The 25,346-nt window shown below is 37.2% G+C and overlaps 1 protein-coding gene across 3 annotated transcripts in view; it reads left to right on the forward strand.

Annotated features, from left to right (window-relative positions):
* Positions 1-12,310: 12,310 nt before the first annotated feature.
* Positions 12,311-25,346, forward strand: part of LOC115422894 (solute carrier family 41 member 3) — a 44,748-nt gene continuing 31,712 nt past the window's right edge. Inside the window, exons 1-2 of one of the 3 annotated variants that reach the window (XM_030139511.1) lie at positions 12,311-12,436; positions 20,448-20,767. In XM_030139511.1, coding sequence (XP_029995371.1) covers positions 20,453-20,767 — 315 coding nt within the window. In that variant the 5' untranslated portion in view covers positions 12,311-12,436; positions 20,448-20,452. Of the gene's footprint in view, positions 12,437-15,581; positions 15,719-20,447; positions 20,768-25,346 lie in introns of those variants that run through there. The other 2 variants (XM_030139510.1, XM_030139509.1) reach the window with 2 other exon arrangements.

Consider the following 25,346-nt stretch of genomic DNA (forward strand, 5'->3'; position numbering starts at 1 on the left):
GGGTTAAATATTCATGTTTTTGTAAAATTATTTCAGGTGATTCCTATCATCTTCTTCTTCATGTGAGACAGGTGGGGCAATGACCTGCAAATATGTTTTATTTAAAGGGGTCATATTTTGCTAAATCGACTTTTATTAGTCTTTGGTTCATTTATTGACCATGATGACCATGAAAAGATGACAAACTGCATTTTACACCAGTTATTTACATGTACTGATAGGATTAGTGGATCAACAGGTATAAAATATTTTATGTCAGTGAATGATTTTGGTCACCAGTGCTACTTTTGTGGTAGTTCCCATATGTTTTTTTCTCCCTCTAAATTCAACCTTTTTGAAGTGATTTATAACCGTTTATTATAATATTATTCTCTGGGTATTGCATTGTTTCAGTAAAAATCTGGTATTTTTCTATATTTAATTCACTGGTCATGTAGATGTTCATAAAAGCTCAGATTAAAGTTTAGGGTTATTACATCAAAAACAGAAAAAAATGACAAAAAGAGTGAATTTTTCAGTAAAATATATCATTAACTGAACATAAACCAAGTGTTTCCATCCACTGTCATTGATCCAACTCCATGGGTTTTACTGGTGAATCAATGTTGTAAAAGATGACGGTGTTTCCACGGTAACTATGGAGCCTCTGAACGTCCAAATGGGTCATATCTGATGACCATGAAAAGACGACAAACTGTATTTTACAACAATTATTTACATGTATTGATAGGATTAGTGGATGAACAGGTATGAAACATTTTAGATGCGTACATGCTTTGGTTGCCAATGGCTGTTTGAGTTTTTGTGGGTTAAATATTCATGTTTTTGTAAAATTATTTCAGGTGATTCCTATCATCTTCTTCTTCATGTGATACAGGTGGGGCACTGACCTGCAAATATGTTTTATTTAAAGGGGCCATATTTTGCTAAATCCACTTTTATTAGTCATTTATCGAATCATGAGTGAATTAAAAGTTAATTATATCAGAATGAAAAAAATAAATAAAGAAAAAGTTACTTTTTTCAGCAAAGATATTACTAACTAAATGTAAAAAAAATGTGTTTCCATCCACTGTCATTGATCCAACTCCATGGGTTTTACTGGTGAATCTGTGTTGTAGAAGATGACGGTGTTTCCACGGTAACTACAGAACCTCTGAACATCCAAATGGGTCATATCTGATGACCATGAAAAGACGACAAACTGTATTTTACACCAATTATGTACATGTATTATAGGATTAGTGGATCAACAGGTGTTAAACAGTTTTGGTGTCTGATGTATGTCTGGGTCTTTATGAGTTAAAAACTTTCATTTCTCCACAGTTCAAAGCTTGTGCTCGACCCTATTCACATGGTGGCAGTGGATGAACGCGCATGTGAAGCATTTGTGCATTAAGGCGTTAATGAGGTGCTGAAAATGCCAGAGCTCACACAGGCACGAGGATGTGAAGCCAAAGAACACCACAAAACACACACACAGCTCACATTTAGAATATCACAAAAGACAGAGATGTATAGGAAAACATACGGGAAGGCAATCATAGACGCTCCTGGATTTGATTATAGTTAATATGGGTTCAAAATAAACAGTGCAGGACTGTAAACCAGATTTCCATAACCTCCAGGGGCTTTCCACCTCTGCACACAGGATAAAGGAGTCCCACAACTATAACATGGATCAGGTTTCTATAAACTTAAATAAGACTCAGATTTAAAGCCTGTTACAGTCAGATCATCCTAACAGACCACCAGCGCACCAACAGGACTCAGTGCACCTCAACACGCCGGTGTTTTCCTCACCCTGGACTTTAAAGTCTATTTATACATGTCACCTCTAATACGGTGAACATGTTAACAGCCTCCTTGTTTTGATTGCATCCGTCGGATCAGGCTCAAATTGTTCAAGAGCCCTTATAGAAACACTTCACCTTCAGCTTTTCCACTGTTGTGTTGCAAGTGGGGGAGAGTTTTGTCAAGCTATTGCCTTTTTTTTTTTTTAAATCCTTAAAGCAATAAAGACTCAAATGGCACCGTTTATTCATTTTCCTTCTGTTAAACTCTGCTGCCATCTTGTGGTAAAATGTGGTGAAGCTTATTAATGCTTGTCTAAGTCTGCCTATGGGTTCATGTCTGCTGTGTGTTCATTTAACTCAGAGGTTCTTTAAGTGGGGTACGCATACCCCCTGGGGTACTTGGAAGAAGCCCAGGGGATACTTGAATTAAAAAAAAAAAAAAACATTAAGTAAGTCATCATGTACTGAATAATAACAATTAATGCTGAAATATAAAACACAATAAATACATTCATAAAATAGTTTTATTGTCAATCATCTTGTTTAAGCTTTGGTAACATTTTACGAACATTTCTATGTTATATTATTCAAAATGAGTTTATTTGAGTAGATAAAATTTGCTTAGAGGTCTTATTTATGTCTTTGTGCATAAGAAATCAATAGAAGTGAATCCCCAAAGGAACTTTGTGTTGGTAAATGCAACTTATGCAAATTTACAGGATTTCAGTTCTGTTGCAACATGTTGATGGTCATATGAACTATGTTTTCAGCTCAAAAATGTCCAATTTCATCACAATTAATGCTATATTTTCATCTCACAAATGGCCAAGTTATATTTGAACTGAATTTACCTGAAAAACAAATATTCTATTCTTTTAGATTCCCCAGTTTTTCTTACCAGATTCTATCCTACATATCACGTTTCATTTTTACAGGTTGCAATATGGAGTATGGTGCTGATCCATCCTGCTTATGTCACACCAATACATACATTAAGAATGTCGCACCTCCCTTTTTAAATCAACAGTTTTCTAATAATAAGCATTTTTATAAAGAAATAACAATTCTATATTGTTATTTACTCTTTAGTATGATGATAAACTATACAATAAATAATTCTGATCCTAGTTTTTGCACAGGGATCATTAGTGTAAACGGTGACATGGCTGCCGAGCATCAGTATGATGGGATCTGTAACAACCATGTCACATCTGTCCACTGACACATTTTGTGTTTTTGTGTCAGCTGTTATTGTTTTAGATCCACAATACTAACATTTATGAATAAGAGGAGAATTAGCAATAGTAAGTATATAAGTTTATTACTAATAAAGTACTGGTACTGACCAGAGCATCATGGGTAATGTCACGTCTGTCCACCAGCAAAAGTTTTCACATACACGTGCTATTCAAAATCCAATATTTCTGAAAATATAGCTTCCACTGTCAAATAATATCAGTAGTCTGTGCACAAATGGATTAGCATTATTTCAACACAGTTCTATGCATTTCTTAGTTGTTGTTTTTTTTTGACAAAAATGGCCACTCATTTGACCCCCTAAGTAAATTTTAGCCAATAAGTCATTGTTTTTTTTTTTGATGAAAGGTTCATTTATTAACTAGAAAAGCACTCAGAGAGCACAGACCTCCGTCGAGACAGATCAGTCCCCCCCCCCATCACCGCCAAAATGTAATCATTTGTTCCTTGTGCCAGTATGAACATTTTGTGAGAATTTCATCAAAATCCTTCCACAACTTTTGAAGTTATCTCACTAAAAAACAAACAAACAAACAAACAAGCAAACACAAACAGACAAACCCCGATGAAAACATATCCTCCTTGGTGAAAGTAATTAATGACCAATTTATTTATTTTTCTTGTCAACAAAAGAGGACACTTGTCTGTTTACATTTTGCACACCAAATTTACTTTTAAAAACTTGGTTATTTTTTATATATTACAATTAAATACATGTTGTTTGTTTACAAAATTTTGAAAATATAAACAGACACCTTTGGCACAGGAACAAATTTTGCCTCATTTTTTCCAGAGTTGGGGGTACTTGGGTAGAAATATATATTCCAGGGGGTACTCCACTGTAAAAAGTTTGAGAATCACTGATTTAACCCATAAAGACCCAGTGCTAAATGATTTTTTCTCTCTATTTAAGTGATTTATCATCATTCATTATATTATCCTCTGTATTTTACATTTTTGACTGTAAATTATGTATCTTCCTGTGTTTAATTTCCTATACTTAATTTAGATGCTCACGAAAACTCAAATAAATTCAAAGTTTATTAAAGGTCCCGTATTATGCAAATCTGACTTTGTGACAGTTTTCTTATAGTAGTGTGTGTTGCAGTAGCCACATTATGAGGTTAGAATTTGAAAACTGTCTGTTTCCTCCCTGCCTTGCTACACCACAGTTTGTGAAAATGCCTGCTCAAACGGCCGAGTTTGAGTTGGCTCCGTTTATGACGACATAAGCGGATTTAACTCCTCCCCCTGACTGTGCCCCCACCCTGGCAAAGCGAGCCCCGCCCTGGCAAAGTACCTCTTGGACAACAAACATGGCGAAGGCGAGACACGCAAGTTGTGGTGTTGTTGGCTGCACACACCAACACGATAGTTTATTTTTGCTCCCCACTTCCGAGCCTCTCCGTAAAAAGTGTCTGGATTCTATCTGTGATGGTCATGTACCAAACAACATTCCCAAACGCTTGTATGTGTGTGCCCGGCATTTCACGGACGAGTGTTTTTTTAACATGGGCCCATACAGCTCCGGCTTAGCACAAAGACTCCGAATCCAGAAGGACGCAGTACCAACGCTTCGTGACCCAAGTACAAGTGTGGGAGATGTAAGTTCTTATCATTTATTTGTATCTTTACTGCATAACCCTACATTACGGATAAGCTGGTGGGTGTTGATGTGTACGTCTAACGTTAGCATGGCAGCTAACATAGCTCGGTTACTGCTGCTAACGTTTGCGTCCCCGTTAACATGCACGAGCTGATAATATGAAGAGACATTCAACAGAACTTCTGTGAACACGGGCCTTTTGTGGTTGGCATCAGTAGAGTTAGCATCAAGCTTGTTAGCAGCTGCCTGCATTAGTGGCGGCAGGCGTCTTTCCGTGTCAGGTCCACGAACCCGACACAACACCGCCGTTTTCCGTCGGGGCTCAATCACGCCTCAAGGCAAAGAAAGCCAATGTTTGGAAAGACGTTCTGTCTGAGACATGTGTATTGTAGACGAGAGAGCCATGGCTTCACAGTCAACATTAGCGCGTAGTACCGCTAGCGGAAGCCGCGTCCTCTCCCAGAGAGGGGAGGGGGAGTGGGCGTGGACAGATGCGTTCATTTGCATACCCGGAAGCAGGCCCAGAAACAGCCTGTTCTTAGGAGGGCTGGTGAGAGGGACTTTTTCGACCGCTGAAACTCCGAAAAAAGGATGATTTTGGGGCGAACAAACTTAAATACTATGTTTTTGGGCTTCTGAGACCTATATGACGTGACTGAAAAATAGCTTAATACGGGACCTTTAAATTATAACAGAGAAAACTAAAGAAAAAGTGACTTTTTTAGAAAAGATTTCAATAACTGAATGTAAAAACAAGCATCTCCATTCACTGTCATTGATCCAACTCCATGGGTTTTACTGGCGAATCAATGTTGTAGAAGATGACGGTGTTTCCACGGTAACTACAGAGCCTCTGAACGTCCAAATGGATCATATCTGATGACCGTGAAAAGATGAATAACTGTATTTTGCACCAATTATTTCCATGTATTGATAGTATTTGTGGATCAACAGGTATTAAACAGTTTAGATAAGTAGATGGTTTTGGTCTTTATGGGTTAAGGCCGGTTAAGGCTCATTCCTGGTTTTGGCAACAGATGCCCATTAACTTATATAGACATGTTTGAGTCACAGTTAATAAAACTGTAGAGCAATGATTAAAGCTAAGTGACCTGAATCAGATTACACTGGTCTACACTTTATTAGAAATTATCTGCTTCAGAGATTAAATATGCTAAATGTTACGTATTTTAATAACATTAATTGGAAAACAAATGACAAAAGTGCTGGTTTGCTGATTTTTTCAAGGTATATAATAAAGTGTTATGACACATATATGATAGTTTATGTACATTTATACAATACATTTATAAATCATCCACTAGATAGAACCTGTAAAGTGAATGTACTGTAACGTGCAGACAATGTTTTTTTTTTTTTATTCAAGTTTTATTTGATTTTGTAATGGAGAATTTACATGTTTTACATTCACATGTAACATTTTACAATGTTGTTTTTCTATATTTCTTTTCTTTTCAGTAAAGAGCAAAACAATCTATCTGTACATTTGTTTCCCTGTGTATATCTCCAGTGCCTTCACTTCTTAGTTTATCTATCTTTTATTGTTTTGTTTTTTTTTTCAAACAACAGAACATTAATAAAAATAATAATGATAAAAACAACAGTAACATAGTAGCTAAACAACAGTGGGTGTCACATTTTGTTCCTTTTTCGTGTTCTGCAGATAGTGTTTTGAAGTAGATCTGGTAACTCTAAGATAAATATTCCTTTTCAGTAAAACCAATTCTCTAATTAACTCTCGAATTTCACATTTTGACCCAAGACCTTGATCTTGAAAACTTCAGCCAACCAGCATTATTGACTTGTTTTTTCTTTATCAGTGACTCACACATGGTAAAATTTCCCTACTTTTATTCTGGAAGCATTTTACTTGTAGACCAGTGTAATGAACAGCACATATTACCTGGAATCTACTGTGATCAGTCAGGGTTTGGTCCTGAACAGTGGCAGCTGCTCGTCTTTCAGAGAGGGGAAGCTCATTGTCGGCTTACATAAAAAAAATGGTCAAGTTATTTAAACATAAATTCAGCCCTCCGTTCCTTTTTACGAAAATGGTCAGTGACTTTATCGTACCAAGTAAACAAGGAAACGCTGAAATTATGTTAAATTGAAACAAGGAAGTGTAAAACGTATCGTATTAAATGGTAGTTGAATGTGACTTTAAATTTTACAGTGTCAGGTGAATATCATAAATCATGCATCATGAACCAAAATGGAGGAGAGGAAAAGTAACATCATTACTTGTCTGCTTAATCTTTACATTACAAAGTTGTTTTGCTTGAAGAGTCTTTTTATTTTTTGCAAGTCTTAAGTTATATTTTCCAACTGTATTTGTATTTTTATTTTAAGAGGTACTGAACAGTCAGGTTTGATTCGTGTATGTGTGGTTTTGATTGAACTAACACCTGCCTGCGATGAACACAGAGCAGAGGTCATATTCTACCAAAAAGATCTATTTTTACAGCTTTAGAAAGTAGTTGTGGTAAAGAGAGGATAGAGCAGAAAAAACTGAAGATGAACTAGAGGATTTTTGTGGTCAAGACATGCTAGCCTAACAGTGCAGGTGCTAAGCAAAACTGGTGTACATGCAAAAACATGTGCTTTTCTTAGAATTAGCTGATGGAGTGACTGACATGTTCTGCCCAGAAACTACCATTAACCAATAATAAGCCTATGATGAATAACGTCATTGAATAATGGGAGTCTCCAACAGTCACTAAAGACTGTAAAAGGTAATGAAGGAAACTCTTATTGAAGTGTGGGTACGTAAGCGGGCTTTCTTGCTTTTTCTCTCTGTAACGAAATGTGTGTGCTCCTTTTTCCTTGTTTTTTGACAAGTGTGTGTTTTATAGAGAAACTAGTGGTAAACTGCCTTCTCTGATAATTCACAAGTTTTGATTTTTGTAAATTTTTGCTGTTTTTAATAAACCAGATTCTGGACTAACCTTTTTTAAAAACTCAACCCTTCTCTTGGTGAATTTTTCTTCATTCTCCTGTTGTGTTCCCCCGACATCGACTTCAAGTGGTAAGTCCTTTTTAAAATGTAGTGAACCCCCCATCTCCCAGCAGTTGGGGTTTTTACCCTAGCTCTTTAGATTCTATTGGACTCTTGAGCAGATAAAGAGACACCGTCTTTTTCCTTTGCATCACGTAGACAGTTCCTAATTTCGCGAAGGTACACTTTCGGTGGAACAAATATGAAAAATTTTGGAACAACAGTCTCTTCCTGAGATCCTTGAGTCTACATGTTTTACAGAAATACAATGAGTGTGTTTTATTTACAGTGCAAGAAATGAACAAGTAATTTCGTAGTGCTTTCTCTCCCGATTTCACAGCAGAATGCACGACAGTATTAAACTGAACTCTGTGAAGTGAGGGAGTAGTTCTCAAAATAGCTGTCAATCAAACAGAATTCAGCCTTTCCACTGATCCTCCAATCAGCGTGTGGAAGCCCAGCGTCCAGCCCGGCTGAGCTCCGCCCACAGCTCCATTCACCCCCAGAGACGCCGAGCGTCGGGGGCGGGACAACATCGTGGCATTTATCCAATTACCATCCAGTTTTGAGGCAATGAAAAAAACTGTTCCACTCAGTCCCATTGAGGTGCATGGCAAGGCAAGTTTATTTGTATAGCACATTTCAGCAACAAGGCAATTCAAGGTGCTTCACACAGGACATTGAAATAAAAAGAAACACATTTAAAACATTATAAAAGAAACATGGATGCTGACCGTCTATGGGCAAATGCACTGAGCAGAGATCGTATGAGAAAACAGCGCAACGGGAATGTATGAGAAGTGAACAACATCGAGTCTGATGATTTGTGATAAAGCTGATTCTGAACAAACTCGTCTGTGGATGAACGTGTTCTAACACATTTGTAGTCAATAAAATGTCAACACAACCGTACATATTTAACCATTTAATTTTCGTAATTTTAGGGGAAGCTAAGCTTCCCTTGCAGTCTATGAGAAATTGCCTCTGGTCCTGAACCAGGTACAGGTCTGATTCTGTTCCATTCAACCACAGAATGAACTGAATCATATCTGAGCTTTTATTTAACTCCAGATCTGTGTTTCTCAAACTTAGGGTTTGGGCCCAACACTGACCCCTTTAAGTCACCAACTATGTCACAGTTTGCTTCGTTGCTGTCTCCTCCCTGACCCTGTCCCCTCGTCAGTAACACTGGTTTCACCTGGGACTCCTTCACCGTTCCACTCCTAATCATCCAAACCCAGTCCACCTGTCTGTTCCAGCTGGGCCTAATCAGCAGGACAGTATTTATGCAGCACAGATTCTTCCACCCAGTGCCAGGTTTACCAACTGCCAATAAACTAGAAGAACAAGAACAAGAACACCCACTGCCAGATTGTCTTCAGAACCTGCTGGACTTTCCAGCATTAATCCTGAACTCACTTTACTGTTTCCCACCCCGCTGGTTTCTGACCACGTCTCTCAGCCTGTTTCTGTCCTACATATATAACTATGGGGGTACAGAGCAGTGTGGATTGTGCCACTTGCGGAAGTTAAAATAAAACTTAAGGCTCATTTACTTTTTCTCTACCTCCTGAAGCTTTGCAAACTTTCATTTGAAGGGGCAGGGCATTTGTCCCAGCCTATTATATATTATACGTATGCATAATAGGTCTAAAGTGACAGAGATGATGGTTTTGTATGGATTTTGTGGTGGTGTTGCACCATGGCAAAACCTTACCAGTGGAAACACTAAAAGCACTGTTTTGGCAGAACAGTGTCATAGCTTTTGATGTAAGAACTTAAGTGATAATGGTTATTATCAAGAAAACCACGGAAAATGTTTGGATATCTCTAGATATCTCTTACCAATCATTTGAAAAATAATTTGACTGAAAAATTCAGTGGCTTGGAAAAGGTGAACTCCCTGTCTGTGGCCTCATAATATACATTATATAGACTAAATGTTGTCTAAAATTACTGTTTACTTGCAACATAGTATAGCAAACTATTACATGATCGAAAACAAATTAATTTTAGCAAAAACAAATGTCTCCATTTTGAATGTCTGGGGTCACCAGAAATTTGTGATGTTAAAATGGGGTCACAAGCCAAAAAATGTTGGGAACCACTGGTTTATATCCTACGCTGTGGAAACTTGCACGCAAGTATCTGTGCATCCCAGCCTCCTAGCATCCTCTGTTCCCTGTGATACGATTTTTTCCAAAACTGGGGAGCTGGTGAGCCAGAGGAGGAGCAAACTGAAGCCTGGCACAGTGGAAAAAGTTATATTTCTAAATAAAAACCTGTGAAGACAAGTAACTTGTCTGCTTCTGTGAATAATCATTCCAAATCGACCATACAAGTCCCAAATGACAAACCATTATCTTTAAGGTTTTCCTTAAAAACACTGGAATAAAACATTTAACGAAAAAAAAACAAAAAAAAACAAGGTTACTGAGTTCAAACACCATGATCATTTGCAAAGTAGAAAGGATCTCTTATCCTGTTGTGGACGTTTAGTACAGTTTTTAAATAAAGCTTAAAGCTTTAAATAAACTCTTAACCCACATTTAACCCTTCATATCATTTAGATTTATTCTTTGGGTTAATCTGGAATGTGTTTTAGAGTATGGGTGAGAGCATCTGCATATTTTTTTTTTCCTTTTAATAAAGATTTTAGTTGAACTTCTGTGTAATGACGATGTAATCATTATTTGGTATGAATGAACAAAACACTTGAATGACCACACAGTCTTCTCTGAACTTTTATTGCTGACATGGGATGGAAACAGTGTCAGCGCTTCAGTCGTGCTCTTGAGAGGTTGCTATGGCTTCAGTTGTCCACCAGATGTCACTGAAGCTTTGAATCTTTTTCGGCACAATTGTTAGGAAAGCCTCAGCGCTTCATGAGGCTTCAGCTGCCCACCACCATAACGAAAATAGAAAAACAAGGAACAGCCTAGCTGCACTATAGTCTCACCGGATAATTTGAGGAATGAAATACTAGAAGCGAGGAAACAAGAGTCATGGGGTCTTGAAGGTCTTCTCAGAGGTATCATGAACAACACACTAACAGACAAAGGGAGAGATGAGAATATATAAGGAGAGCAGGGATCACAGTCAGGTGTGGGGAATCAGCAGGAGGAAACCAGGTGCAAGCAAAGAGGGGATTAGGGAGGACAAAGACAAATCAGACAGAGTGCAGACAAAAATGGACGACGAACAACTTCACCAAAATAAAACAGGAAGAGACCAGAGGTGATTTCTCATAGACTGCAAGGGAAGCTCAGCTTCTCCTAAAATTACGAAAATTAAATGGTTAAATATGTACGGTTGTGTTGACATTTCATTGACTACAAATGTGTTAGAACACGTTCATCTCACAGGCGAGTTCGTTCAGAATCAGTTTTATCACAAATCATCAGACTCGATGTTGTTCACTTCTCATACATTCCCGTTGCGCTGTTTTTTCATTCGATCTCTGCTCAGTGCATTTGTCCGTAGACGCTCAGCGTCCATGCACTTCAGTGGGACTGAGTGGAACAGTTTTTTTCATTGCCTCAAAACTGGACGATAATTGGATAAAAGCCACGATGTTGTCCCGCCCCCAGACGCTCGGCGTCTCTGGGGGTGAATGGAGCTGTGGGCGGAGCTCGGCCGGGCTGGACGCTGGGCTTCCACATGCTAATTGGAGGATCAGTGGAAAGGTTGAATCCTATTTGACTGACAGCTATTTTGAGATCTACTCCTTTACTTGACAGAGTTCAGTTTAATTCCGTTGCGCATTCTGCTGTGAAATGGAGAGAGAAACCACTACGAAATTACTTGTCCATTTCTTGCACTGTAAATAATTTCTGAACAAACTCGTCTGTGAGATGAACGTGTTCTAACACATTGGTAGTCAATGAAATGTCAACACAACCGGGCATATTTGACCATTTAATTTTCTGAATTTTAGGGGAAGCTGAGCTTTCTTTGCAGTCTTTGAGCAATTGCTTCTGACACTGAACATATTAATGATCAATGGTGTCAAAATCATTTCAGTTCAGGTTCCAGATACAGACTAATATGATCTCAAGTGGGTCAGACCAGTAAAATACTGTCATAACAACCTATAAATAATGACAGATGCAAATTTTTTATGTTTGTTTTAGTGTAAAACAGTACAATTACATGGAAGTATTAACATTTACAAACTTTCCTTTTTACAAAAAAAGTTAAAAACCTGAAATGTCTCAAGAGAAGTAAATACAATTTTAACAATATTCTGCCTGATGTTTTGTGTCTTTGTAGACATGCACATCCATCCATCCATCCATCCATCCATCCATCCATCCATCCATCCATCCATCCATCCATCCATCCATCCATCCATCCATCCATCCATCCATCCATCCATCCATCCATCCATCCATCCATCCATCCATCCATCCATCGTTTTCTTTCCATTAATGAAACATGGAAAGTCCGTACATATCTGCCTGCTGCTGTCATCAGTCGAACACGGGGGTGGGGGTATCCTTATTTGCAAATGCCATGAAATTCAACACGGTGCCCCCCATGAAACATGCGCACTAGGACATACACTGCCCAAACACACAAACACACACACATATATACATATGGTACGAACACAAATGTACAGGCAAACAGAAGACAGAATATACACATAGGCCTACACACAGCATACCACAACTAACACACACACATACACACACACACACACACATATACACTCCGTCATCTTCAGGGATCAGTTATTCTGAGGAGGTGAAGCAGAAGGTAAGGACACACACAAGGATGTCGACGTTTGAGTTGAGTGTGTGTTGTAGACTTGGTTCAGTTGTGTGTTGTGTACTGTTGGCTTCATTCAGTTGTGTGTTGTCAGCCTGTGTGCTGTGTGTAGTGCACATGTTATTTTTAGTTGTGTGTTGGGGGTTACCACTCTCCTATTCCTATTCTGTGTCTTTAGCTTTTGGCTGTAAAAGGCCAAGTCACTGGTATTTTCCATGAATGAAAATGGGATTCACATACTTTACAGACACTGAATGAGACATTTACTGTCAGACCTGTTTTGTGGAGGGGGACATTGTGCCAAACTTTATGAGGGTCTACAAAGCTTTTTTTTTAGATTTAGTCCATGTGTTCAGACAATGAGCCACATGCAAACACACTCACAACAACGCTTTAGTTCTTGAATCCTACACAAGGATCACTTCATTGATTGTTTTATATAATCTATCTCTCTATCTATCTATAGTATATATACAGTATATATACTTTTATTTGAGCTTTATTTAAGCACTAGATAAAATCCCATTGAGATCGATATCTCTTCTACAAGGGTGACCTGGCCAAGAGGTCAGCAGCACACACCACAATGAAAAACAGGTTAACCCATTGTTTTTCAGGCTTGGGGTTGGGACCCCACGTGGGGTCACCTGGAATTCAAATGGGGTCGCCTGAAATTTCTAGTAATTGATAAAAAAAAAAAAAAAAAATTACTAATAAAAAATATATGGTGAGTTGACAGACAATCACAATCCATAGAAGACATGACAAACTGTGAGTCTGAAACTGAAGCACTGTGGTTCTGTTTATCTTTCAAATGTTCATTATGGTCAGTTTCAGATGCTGCAGCTTTTTCATAATTCCTAGTTTGAGTTCTTGTTTGTTCAGTATTAATTGTCAGCCTTGTGAATCCAAGCTGGACTGACTGTACATATCCTGACCAAGGAAAATAAAATTCTCACTTTGTGCAGTAATCTACACCTGGCTTTTCTGCCTCCGTCCATAATAATATACATCATATAGACTAAATGTCATCTAAAATTAACGTTTATTTGCAACATAGTATAGCAAACTATTATATTATCAAAAGTGAGTTAGTTTTAGAAAAAAAATGTCTCCGTATTGAATGTTTGGGGTTGCAAGCAATTTGTGATGTTAAAATGGGGTGATGAGACAAAAAAGTTTGGGAACCACTGGGTTAATCAATAAAGACCCAGTGTTACTTTTGTGGCTGTTCCCAAATTATTATTTTTTTTCCTTTATTTGACCTTTCTTAAGTGATTTATCACTGTTTATGATCATATTATCCTCTGTATTTTCTTTTTTTTCGGGAAAATCTGGTATTTTCTTATATTTACTTTACTGATTATGTAGGTGTTCATAAAAGCTCAAATTGAAAAGAGAAAACTGAAGAAAAAGTGACTTTTCAGTCAAGTACATCATTTACTGAACATAAACCAAGCGTGTACATCCGCTGTCATTGATCCAACTCCATGGGTTTTACTGGTGAATTGATGTTGTAGAAGATGACAGTGTTTCCACAGTAACTACGGCGCCTCTGAACGTCCAGATGGGTCATATCTGATGACCATGAAAAGACGACAAACTGTATTTTACACCAATTATTTACATGTATTAATATGATTAGCGGATTAATAAGTATTAAACATTTTAGATCAGTGGATAATTTTGGTTGAATGGATGGATGGTGGATGTTTGGGTCTTTATGGGTTAAAAGATCGGTAATAACAAAAAAAAAAAAAAAATAAAATAAAACAGGCAATAATTTAGTAATAACACAAAATAATAACAAGAGTTTGACAAAATTTTTAAACTGCAATGTAGTTTAGGTCACCAGTAATTTTATCAAGTGTAGGAATTGGTCAAGGTTAGCAAACAATTAAAAACACACGCACTTTCCAAAGGATTCTCAATAGTCGCTTTTCCATTGACCCTCAAATTGCACAAATATAACTTGTGCATAAAAATTTACCGAATGGAAAAATGACAATTTCGCCAAAGTCTCATTTTTCGGTTAAAAGTTTTTGCTGAGATTATTGCTGTATTATGTATATATTTTTTTAGTTTCAAAAGTTACTTGCATAATCAGTAATACTAATTAATCAGTCTGTTAGGATTGAGAGTGACTTCTTAGAAAAAGCTCAAACAATTAGAAACATTTGATATGTGCTGAATGAAATATTCACCAGAGGACTGATGTAGTAAATCTAATATTGTCTGAAAACACAGATTTAGTGGAAATGAGGTTAAACTAGTTGGTTCAGTCACCATTTAAATCAGAATAAACTAGTTTAATGTTTTTAATTTAAACCTTTCATGCACGAATTATGAGAACCTTAATCAAACATTTTTCCTGAGTGTTTTTATTCCTCTTTAGGCATGGAAAAAAACAATGCGATTGAAATTTTCTTCAGAAAAATAAATAAAATAACTAAAATAAAAATTATAAATAAAATACATTAAAAAAATAATAATGAAAAAAAAAAATCATATAAACCTATTTTTCATGAAGTTGCAAAAATATCAACTTAGCTGGACACCACATGTTTAATTTCTGGTGCACAGAAACATGTATTTGCTGATAAATTGTGTGAAAACTACAGGGAGGGCTTGTGATTCTGGGGGTTTATGCTCATGGGAGATCTACATAATGTTACCAATTCATGTCAGAAAAGATATGTAGTGTCTTAAAACTTTAATAAAGATATGTGTAAAAAAAAAAAAAAAAAAAAAAAAAGAACACCAAAATCCATGAATATACAAGCTGTAGAATAGCTGTCCACTGTAGTGACCAGTATGCATGAAAGGGTTAATGTTATAACAACAACAAAAATTATAATGATAATAATAATAATAATTATTATTATTATAATAAATAATAATAATGATTATTTTTATTATTATTCTCCATTTAGTGTAACTCAGACCACATGTCTGTCCTGGGTCTGTGTCCGTCTGTCACGTGTTTTCATTCAATCACTTCTCTCCACACTCAGCTGCTCTCCGCGGTGGGCGGGGCTACGTGCCTCCTCCGGATCGCCGTCCAATCACGGCGCGTTTCGTTGTGTAACCCCTGGTTACCGGGGGCGGTGCTATCATTATGGTCTGTACACATGGCAGCTTCCACCAGGGGAATGTCCGTCTGTGTGGACCGGAGGTTTGGACCCGCTATCTGCCGCTCCTCCACCGGGGGCTCGTCCACGGGGCCGCGGATCCGGTTCTTCAGATAACCCGGGCCTCTGCGTGGACCGAGTGGGTATAATTATCCGTGTTCATCCGGGTTTTAAGCCTCTGTGGGTCCACTCGTACACTTGGTGTGGTGGTCTGATCCGGATCTTGTTTACACCGGTATCCAATTGGATTTAATGAGATGAGTTAATTAAGTATTTAAGCTCACATTTATAGATCAGTTCTGTCCACGGTAATCCTTAAAGCTGATTAGGGGACACTAGTGTCATGTGACTTTTGCGTGGAGTGAATATGTGCTGGTGTGAATTATAGATATTATGGACATCCTAAGAGGGGGGTCAAACTCATTTTAGTTCAGGGGCCACATTCAGCTAAATTTGATCTGAAGTGGGCCGAACCAGTCAAATTATAATATAATAATATATAAATATTGTCAACTCCAAACTGTACTCTATGTTTTAGAATGAAAAAAGTAAAACTACATTATGAAATGTTTGCATCTATAAAATATCCTTTCAAACAATGTGAATAATATGAACAAACTGAAAAAAATGTGTAATTTTAACACTATTATGCTTCAGTTTATCATTTACACATGTACATTATAACTACAGCTCACAGTGGATCTACAAATACACAAAACATGTAATAACAGCTGGAATATTGTTAAAGTTGCGTGTCGGCTAAAATTTCTTTAGAGGTCTTATTTCTGTCTTTGTGCATAAGAAATCAATAGAAGTGAATCCCCAAAGGAACTTTGTGTTGGTAAATGCAACTTATGCAAATTTACAGGATTTCAGTTCTGTTGCAACATGTTGATGGTCATATGAACTATGTTTTCAGCTCAAAATGTCCAGTTTCATCACAATTAATGCTATATTTTCATGTCACAAATGGCCAAGTTATATTTGAACTGAATTTACCTGAAAAACAAATATTCTATTCTTTTAGATTCCCCAGTTTTTCTTACAGGATTCTATACTACATATCACATTTTATTTTTACAGGTTGCAATATGGAGTATGGTGCTGATCCATCCTGCTTATGTTACGCCAATACATACATTAAGAATGTCACACGTCACTTTTTAAATCAACAGTTTTCTAATAATAAGCATTTCTATAAAGAAATAATTCTATATTGTTATTTACTCACTAGTATGATGATAAACTATACAATCAATAATTCTGATCCTAGTTTTGCACAGGGATCATTTGTGGAAACGGTGACATGGCTGCCGAGCATCAGTATGATGGGATCTGTAACAACCATGTCACATCCGTCCACTGCCACATTTTGTGTTTTGTGTCAGCTGTTATTGTTTTAGATCCACAATATGAACCTTTATGAATAAGAGGAGAATTAGCAATAGTAAGTATATAAGTTTATTACTAATAAAGTACTGGTACTGACCAGAGCATCATGGGTAATGTCACATCCGTCCACCAGCAAAAGTTTTCACATACACGTGCTATTCAAAATCCAATATTTCTGAAAATATAGCTTCTACTGTCAAATAATATCAGTAGTCTGTGCACAAATGTATTAGCATTATTTCAACACAGTTCTATGTATTTCTTACAACTTTTTTATTTTTTGACAAAAATGGCCACTCATTTGAACCCCTAAGGAAATTTTAGCCGAATAATATATAATGTCATCTCCAAACTTTTCTCTCTGTTTTAAAGTGAAAAAAGTAAAATTACATAATGAAAATGTTTGCGTCTATAAAATATCCTTTCAAACAATATGAATAATATGAACAAACTGAAAAAAATGTGTAATTTTAACACTGGTATGCTTCAGTTTATCATTTACACATGTACATTATAACTTACAGGTCACAGTGGATCTACAAATACACAAAACATTTAATAACAGGTGCAATGTTGTTAAAATTGTGTGTACTTCTCTTAAGACATTTCAGGTTGTTCATATTTGTTCAGGTTATTCAGATATTTTTGCAATATTATACTTTGTTGTAGTGTAAATACATGAAAACATGTACAAACAGAAAAATTTGGAGTTGAGTATTTATAGGTTATTATGATCCACTTGTGATTGAATTGGTCTGAATGTGGAACCTGAACTAAAATGATTAATTTCTTCAGTGTAATTTTTGCATTTCACAAATTCATCCCAAGGGCCTGACTGGATTCTTCGGCGGGCCGGATTTGGCCCCTGGGCCGCATGTTTGACACCTGTGTCCTAGGATGACAACACCCCCCAGAGATTATCTTATTTGACTTTTTGTGAACTTCAAACACAGTAAATGTATTGTGCGTGTGTAAGAGGCCTTTAGGGTCTAAATGTAGAAACTTGAATATAATATAAATTCTATTTTCATGAGTGTGTAATCACATGAAGATGACATGATGGTAGTGGGTTAGGGTTTGGTCAGGTGTCAAACATAAGGCCCATGGGTTAGAACTGGCCCTCTGAAGGCCCCAACCCTGTCTGTGGAATGGATTTGGTGACTTTACACTGATGCTAATAACAATAAAGACTGTCAGTCATTTTAGTTTAGGGGTCACATACAGCCCAATTCAATTGCAAGTGCATTAGACCAGTAAAATACTATTAAAATAACCTATAAATAATGACAACTCCAATTTTTTTCTTATTATTGTACAAAAAAATACATGAAAATCACAAAAAATGTGAATATCCTCAACAAATATGAACAACCGAAAATGTCTAAAGTGAAAAAAGTTTAGTTTTAACAATATTTTATCTGTTACTAAATGTTTGGAGATGTTTGTTCCACTGTGAGCTGTAAGTTGTAATGCACTTATGTAAATGAGACCTATTATTATTAAAACTGCGCTTATTTTTCTTAAGAAATTTCTGGTTGATCATGTTACTCACATTTTTTGAAAGGAGAGTTTGTAGATGCGATGGCAGATTTACCCTCATTTCCATACCGATGGATTAGAAGGGATGGTCCAATTCCCTGGACACCTCATTCACCAAATATCACTGCCCTGGATTTCTTTCTATGGGGTTATGTTAAAGATAGTAGAAATGCACAATATATTGTTTGAGCATCATCATCACAATGTACATGTGCGCAATAGTCACATCGCAGGTCCTGCAATGTAGGAGGCAAGAGAACTCAATGTGTTCTCAACTAATTTCAACCTGAGTACCTGACACACACTGCACACAGCGATCCACCAATCACAAATCAGTTAATCAGTTTGCCAAAGCAGACCACGCCCCGGCACATGGAGTGAGTCGCTGGTAGCAACATTGAAAAATAAGCAACGAACAAGAGAAAATGACCAAAAACGAAGACTTGGTGCCAAAAAGAAAAGCAACGTCAGTTATCTGGAATTATTTCAGCTACAAGAAGGATGATACTGAAACACGTGTTCTGTGTCGATAATACCTTGTCACTACAACGAGAGGAAACACAACTAATTAGTTTGACCATTTACAGATTATATTCTCCTGAGTGTTTTTTCATATCGCAATATATATCACAGGGTTTAAAAAAATCGCAGTGTCAGTTTTTTCCAATATCGTGCAGCCCTCAAAGATATCGTGTATGGAACAAAGATCAACGACCTTTTATTTAATGAAGAACTCAGACCCAAGCATAGCATTTACAGTAGTAAATGTAAGTAGTACAATTTATATAGACCACAGGGAAATGTTTAAAAATGCATAATTCCATTTAAAAAAAACAAAATATTAGTCCATTAACCCTTTCGTGCATGAATTATTAGAGCCTTAATCAAGATTCTTTTTTTTCCTGAATGTTTTTATTCCTCTAGGCATTAAAAAAACAATGCAATCAAAAATTGTCTGTGAACCTATTTTTCATGGAGTTTCAAAAATGTCCACTCAGCTGGAAACCATGCGTTTACATTTTGAAGTAAATAAATATATTTACTGATATACTGTGTGAAAACTATGAAATAAAAACATTTTTAATGCAGCTAATCTGATGTTTTCTCACATTTTAACAGATAATATGCAAAAAAAAACAAAAAATCTTTTTGTATAAAAAAACCCAAACTATTTTTTACAGTCTAATAATAATAAAAAGCAATTCATTTCCACTCAAACATGTTGGTGCAGATCAGGTTTATGAAGAACAGCCAAGTTACAGTAACGGTATGAACTACAGTGTATGGGATGGTGCATAAGTGTCCACTGTGTTGGCTGATATAGAACTAAAACAACCAAATCCATGAATATACAGGAGAACAGCTGGAGAATAACAGTCCACTGTAGTGACCACTGTGTATGAAAGGGTTAAACAGCTAACTTGAAACTAGTAACTAATTACTTTTTATTGAGTAACTACTCTAACACTGTCTGTGCTGTAGAAGTATGATGGACCAAGTACCCCAAATGCCTTCATAGTTTTCTTAGACCAGTGTTGTTTTTATACTTTAAACTGATTTTCATTGAAGGGGGACTCAGTGACCTTCAGCCCATCTCTGCTTCTGTTCTGGATGTTATTTATTACTTTTGCCAAGTTATTAAAAAAGTTCTGGTAAATCAATATTAACCTTTCTAAGACAACATCCATCACTTGCTGACATCAACTGTCAGTTTTTAAGTTTTTACTTCACTATTCGTCCTACATTGACAGTTTTTTTTTTTTTTTGGAATGTGTTCCAGGCCTTGGCAGTACAGATGGATTTACAGTACTACAAAAACAAAATGAAACCCTTAGATTATTAGATATGGCTCACTGACTCCAATTAAAACAAATCAAAGTATATTTCGAAGTGACTAGTTTCCATGGTGACGCTTGTATTTCCATGTGTCTCCTCAGTCATCATGCCAGGAGAAGACAAACCTCCACAACAGCCCCGACACAGGAAAAAACACAAAAAGTCCCACTCCAAGGGGAAGAGTCCTGCAGGGAGTCCCAATGCACACCTGGGGGGTTCTATAGACGGACAGGATGACCTCACCACCCCCCCAGTCCTCCCTCCCCCTCCTCATAAAAAGCAGGTGGAGCGGCCCAAGGTGTCGGTGGCCAAAGAGGAGGAGGAGGAGTCATCCACGGCCATCTGTCTGCAGGTGCTGTTCCCCTACCTGTTGGCTGGGATGGGCATGGTGATGGCCGGCATGGTGCTGGACAGCGTACAGGTGAGGGGCGGGGTCACTGATTGGGTCAATCAATCAGTCAAATTTTATTTATATAGTGGCACATCACAACAAAAGTTATCACATGACACTTAACATTTAGAGCTGGTCTGAACCAGACTCTTAGGCCAGGGGTCAGAGTACAGGTGAGGGGTGGGGTTAGTGACGGGGTCAATGTAAAGGTGAGGGGCGGGGTTAGTGATGGGGTCAGTACAGAGGTGAGGGGCGGGATTAGTGATGGGGGTGAGAGTAAAGGTGAGGGGCGGGGTTAGTAATAGGGTCAGTATAGAGGTGAGGGGCGGGGTTAGAGATGGGGGTGAGAGTAAAGGTGAGGGGCGGGGTTAGTAATAGGGTCAGTATAGAAGTGAGGGTCAGGGTTAGAGATGGGGGTGAGAGTAAAGGTGAGGATCGAGTTAGTGACGGGGTCAGTGTAGAGGTGAGGGGCGGGGTTAGTGACAGGGTCAGTAAAGAGGTGAGGGACAGGGTCAAGGCTCAGTGTACAGGTGAGGGGTGGGGTTAGTGATGGGGTCAGGGGTCAGTGTACAGGTGAGGGGCGGGGTTAGTGATGAGGTCAGGGTCAGTGTACAGGTGAGGGGCGGGGTTAGTGATGAGGTCAGGGTCAGTGTACAGGTGAGGGGTGGGGTCATTGTACAGTGTACAGGTGAGGGGCGGGGCTAGTGATGAGGTCAGTGTACAGGTGAGGGGTGGGGTTAGTGACAGGGTCAGGGGTCAGTGTACCGGTGAGTGGAAGGGTCTGGGGGCTGTATGTCAGGGGTGCAGCTCAGTTCAGATTTCACTCTCTTTCTGTAATTCATGTACAAACACTTACTTGATACTGTGGTTCACAGGGTTAAATGTAGGGTTTTGTTCCTTCAATATTTATTACTATGTACCTGAAACCAGAATATTTTAAAGTACAGTTTGATTCACTTTAAAACTCAGAATTAAGTTCAAATGTAACTTAGTCACACTGTGGATCCATGAACTATCACCTGGACAGGAGGAGATTATTACTGTTTTCTGCTGAGGTTACATTAGCTTTGGTTTGAGTTAACTTTTTCTTTTCTCCTCTATCATGATGTAGCACCAGAATATGCAAAACAAACTAAAACTAATCATAAACTGCAGTCAGAGTTTACAAGGATGTGTCTAGGATACAGTGAAGGCCTCATCCTTCAGGAGGATTATTTGCATTCAGTTTACCCCTGAATGCATAAGAAAATCCATCACTTAGAACCACTATTTGAATGTTGTTTTCTGAAAAAAGGAAATTTACATTCACTGTGACACCAGCAGTGCCACATTTCAACCGAGTTATGGTGTTCAGATGTCTCTGAGTCTGGAGGAGTCCACAACTCTGGACATTTATCAGGAAAAAGAGCACGAATCTGTCAGTAAATGTGCCAGTAAATTATAGACAGTAGCATGACTTTAAGTTTAGCTTTAGCTGACACCAGCAGCTGTGGAACTGGACTGTTTAATAAACTGGAAAGGAAATAAGTCCAATGATGTTTTAAATACAATAACATGTTGTGTTTTACTGATTACTAACATAATTGAGCTGTACCAGAGACAAAGCCGTGTCTTGAACTATGTTAATTTTCCCCTGATGCGTCTGTAAAAGGCCAGTTTAGTGCCAGGACATTTGAAAGATACTTGAAGTGGATCCAATATTAACTTTGAGGATATTAAATAGTAACTCTGAAATAAAAACCAGTCATAATCCAAGGTCACCTTCACTTTGGACCTGCAGGTTTTATATGAAGGGGTGGTGTTTTTAGACAAATACTAAAGGACAGAGGTCAGCGGATACATTTGGTAGTTGTTTTCCATATGGACACTCAATCAAATTTATCAATCAAATTTTATTTATATAGCGTCAAATCATAACAAAAGTTATCTCATGACACTTTACATACAGAGTTGGTCAAAACCAGACTCTAAGCCAATTTATAGAAATTCAACAGAATCCTCCAGTAGCAAACATTTTTGACTGGTGACTGGCGAGGAAATACTTCCCTTTAACAAGCAGAAACCTCAACACTGAGGGGAACAGACCTACAGAAAAGGTTTTTAGTCAGAATTACCCTAATATTGTTTGATATTTTCACTTTCTTACAAAGTGGATTACTGTTTTAACATATTTAATCCTATATCAATATGAAAAAACTCCATTAAAAGTATGGAAGTAAATCTGTGTCATCAGATTTTGAATTACAAAAGCCATCGAATTTCTAGCACTGATTTTTTTTGCATTGAAATTAAGTATCTGATTTTTTTTTTTTTTTGCACTAAAATTAAGTATCTGAATTTTTTGTGTCTGATTTCAACTATGTACATACATGCAGAAAAAAAAAAATCAGATGCAAAAAAATTCAGATCACACATCTGTGCCGACCGTCTTCCTGCATCGGCATCACTTGACCAAACTAACATAACTCGATTGGGTGTCGGTTCGACTTGAGATAGAATCGATTGCTTATCCTTGGTGTCCCAGATGTGTGATCTGAATTGTTTGCGTCTGAATTTTTTGCATCTAATTTATTTTTTTTTACTCAAAATTTATGAACATAGTTAAATTGAGAGACAAAAAAATTCAGATATTTAATTTCAGTGAAAAAAAGAAACCATTCAGTGCTAGAAATTCAATGGCTTTTGTAATTCAAAATCTGATGAGACAGATTCACTTCCATATAAAAGTGTTTTACGTATGTCTATAAAATGGTCGAGAGAGGGAGAGAGAGAGAGATACTGTGGATGCATCTTGTCATGGAGCAGCCACCTTTTAAAAATAGATGACCTTGACCTACTTTTTTAAGGTCAAATGGCCTTGAGCAGTTATAATATCTGAGGACTTTCAAATATAAATATGTATGTAATAATTTTCACATGAAGACAATCTAATCTAAATTATATGGCAGGAACTTTCAACAGAATCTTTCACTATATTTGGCCGAGGGGGATTAAAAGTGTGCAGCATGTTATGTTTTAGTGCTTAAAACATCAGTAAAATTAGCAAGTTGAATCCACATGTTTGCCGTCAGGAAATTATTACTAATGACTTGTTTCCAAGTCAGATGTTTTATTCAACATAGGATTAAAAAGATGCTCTATACATCAAGGCCTTCGTTTCCTCCTCATATGTCCTACTCTGAACCATTGACCTCCTGTGCTGTAGACGTAGACCTGAATGCCGTCACATTCAGAGTAGAATCATTGAGCCTGTTTACATGACCGTAAAAGTCAGATAACCAGGAGTAATCAGATAATTGTAATAATCACATCTAACGTATTTACATGTACTTAAGAAATGTTACTACTAGCCTTATATATATCCTATTCATTGTACATATCTCTCATCTTTGTTATAGAGTAATGTTCTGTATATTCTTTCTGTATATTTTGTTCATTTCAGGAGTTCTAGTATTACTTTAGTAGCACATGTGTATTAATACTTTATTCTGAAGCTCTTGCACAGTTCACTTTTCTTAACACTGTGATGTTTGTATTTTATTGTACTTTTCTTATACAGTCCCTTCTGCATGAAACGGATTTTCATTGTTCCTGTGACAGTGACAAGAAAGATCTATTCTATTCATTTCTATTCTAAATGCAATAATCAATAAACCCTGGTTTAGACACTCCAGTCCATTATTGGATTTCTTTTGGAGTTCATACGTGCATAGTGATGGTGGACGTCAACTTCCTGTTATAATCTTCCGCTCACGTTTAACTATGTAACTTCCGTTCTCCATGATTTTAATTGTTTTTACACCTGTACAGACGTAAAAGAATGAAATAAATCAGATTAACTAGTATACATGCAGGAAGACAATGGAGTGTTTAGGAGAAACCCAGGTGTGTTAATCCAGTTTTTCATAATCAGATTACTGCTGTTATCTGATAAAACAGATCAGATTATCCTGTTTACTTGATCACTAATCTGATAACTCCAGAAGTCTGGTAATGATCGGAGTATTGGTGTGAATATAAACAGGCTCAGTAGTCGCGTTTCCATTGGACATCTGCGCAAAACTTTACTGATATTTACTAAATGTCGAAAAAACAGAAGTGCGTAATGTCGGTTTCTCCATTAAATCACAAATGCAATGATTTGTTTATTTATTATGGCGAGATGACACGAGAAGTCATTCCATAAACATGGCGACGAACATAAATATGGTGTTGATTTACAGATATATTCATTATTATTATTATATATTAGCCCTCTATCTCGTACTAAATTAAAAATGATTGGGTTTCCTGGTATGTCCACACATACCGCGACATGCTTCTTCTTCGCTTGTTATAACATTTGTCAACATTTGTTTTTTTAATTCACCTGACTCTATTTGCAAAAAAAGGTCTTTCCATTGCAGTTTTGCATGATATACCATTTGCACTACACCCGAAAACCACCTCTTGCCAGCGCAAAAACCTTTAATCGAAAAATGAGACTTGTCATTTTTCCATCAGGTAAATTTTTATGCGCAAGTTATATTTGCACAATTTGAGGGTCAATGGAAAAGCAACTAGTATTTTAGGTTTATTTGACAGCCTGTGTGTGTTCTTTTAGCTGATA

Source organism: Sphaeramia orbicularis, chromosome 7 (assembly GCF_902148855.1).
Source record: "Sphaeramia orbicularis chromosome 7, fSphaOr1.1, whole genome shotgun sequence".
In the NCBI taxonomy this organism is placed as follows: domain Eukaryota; kingdom Metazoa; phylum Chordata; class Actinopteri; order Kurtiformes; family Apogonidae; genus Sphaeramia; species Sphaeramia orbicularis.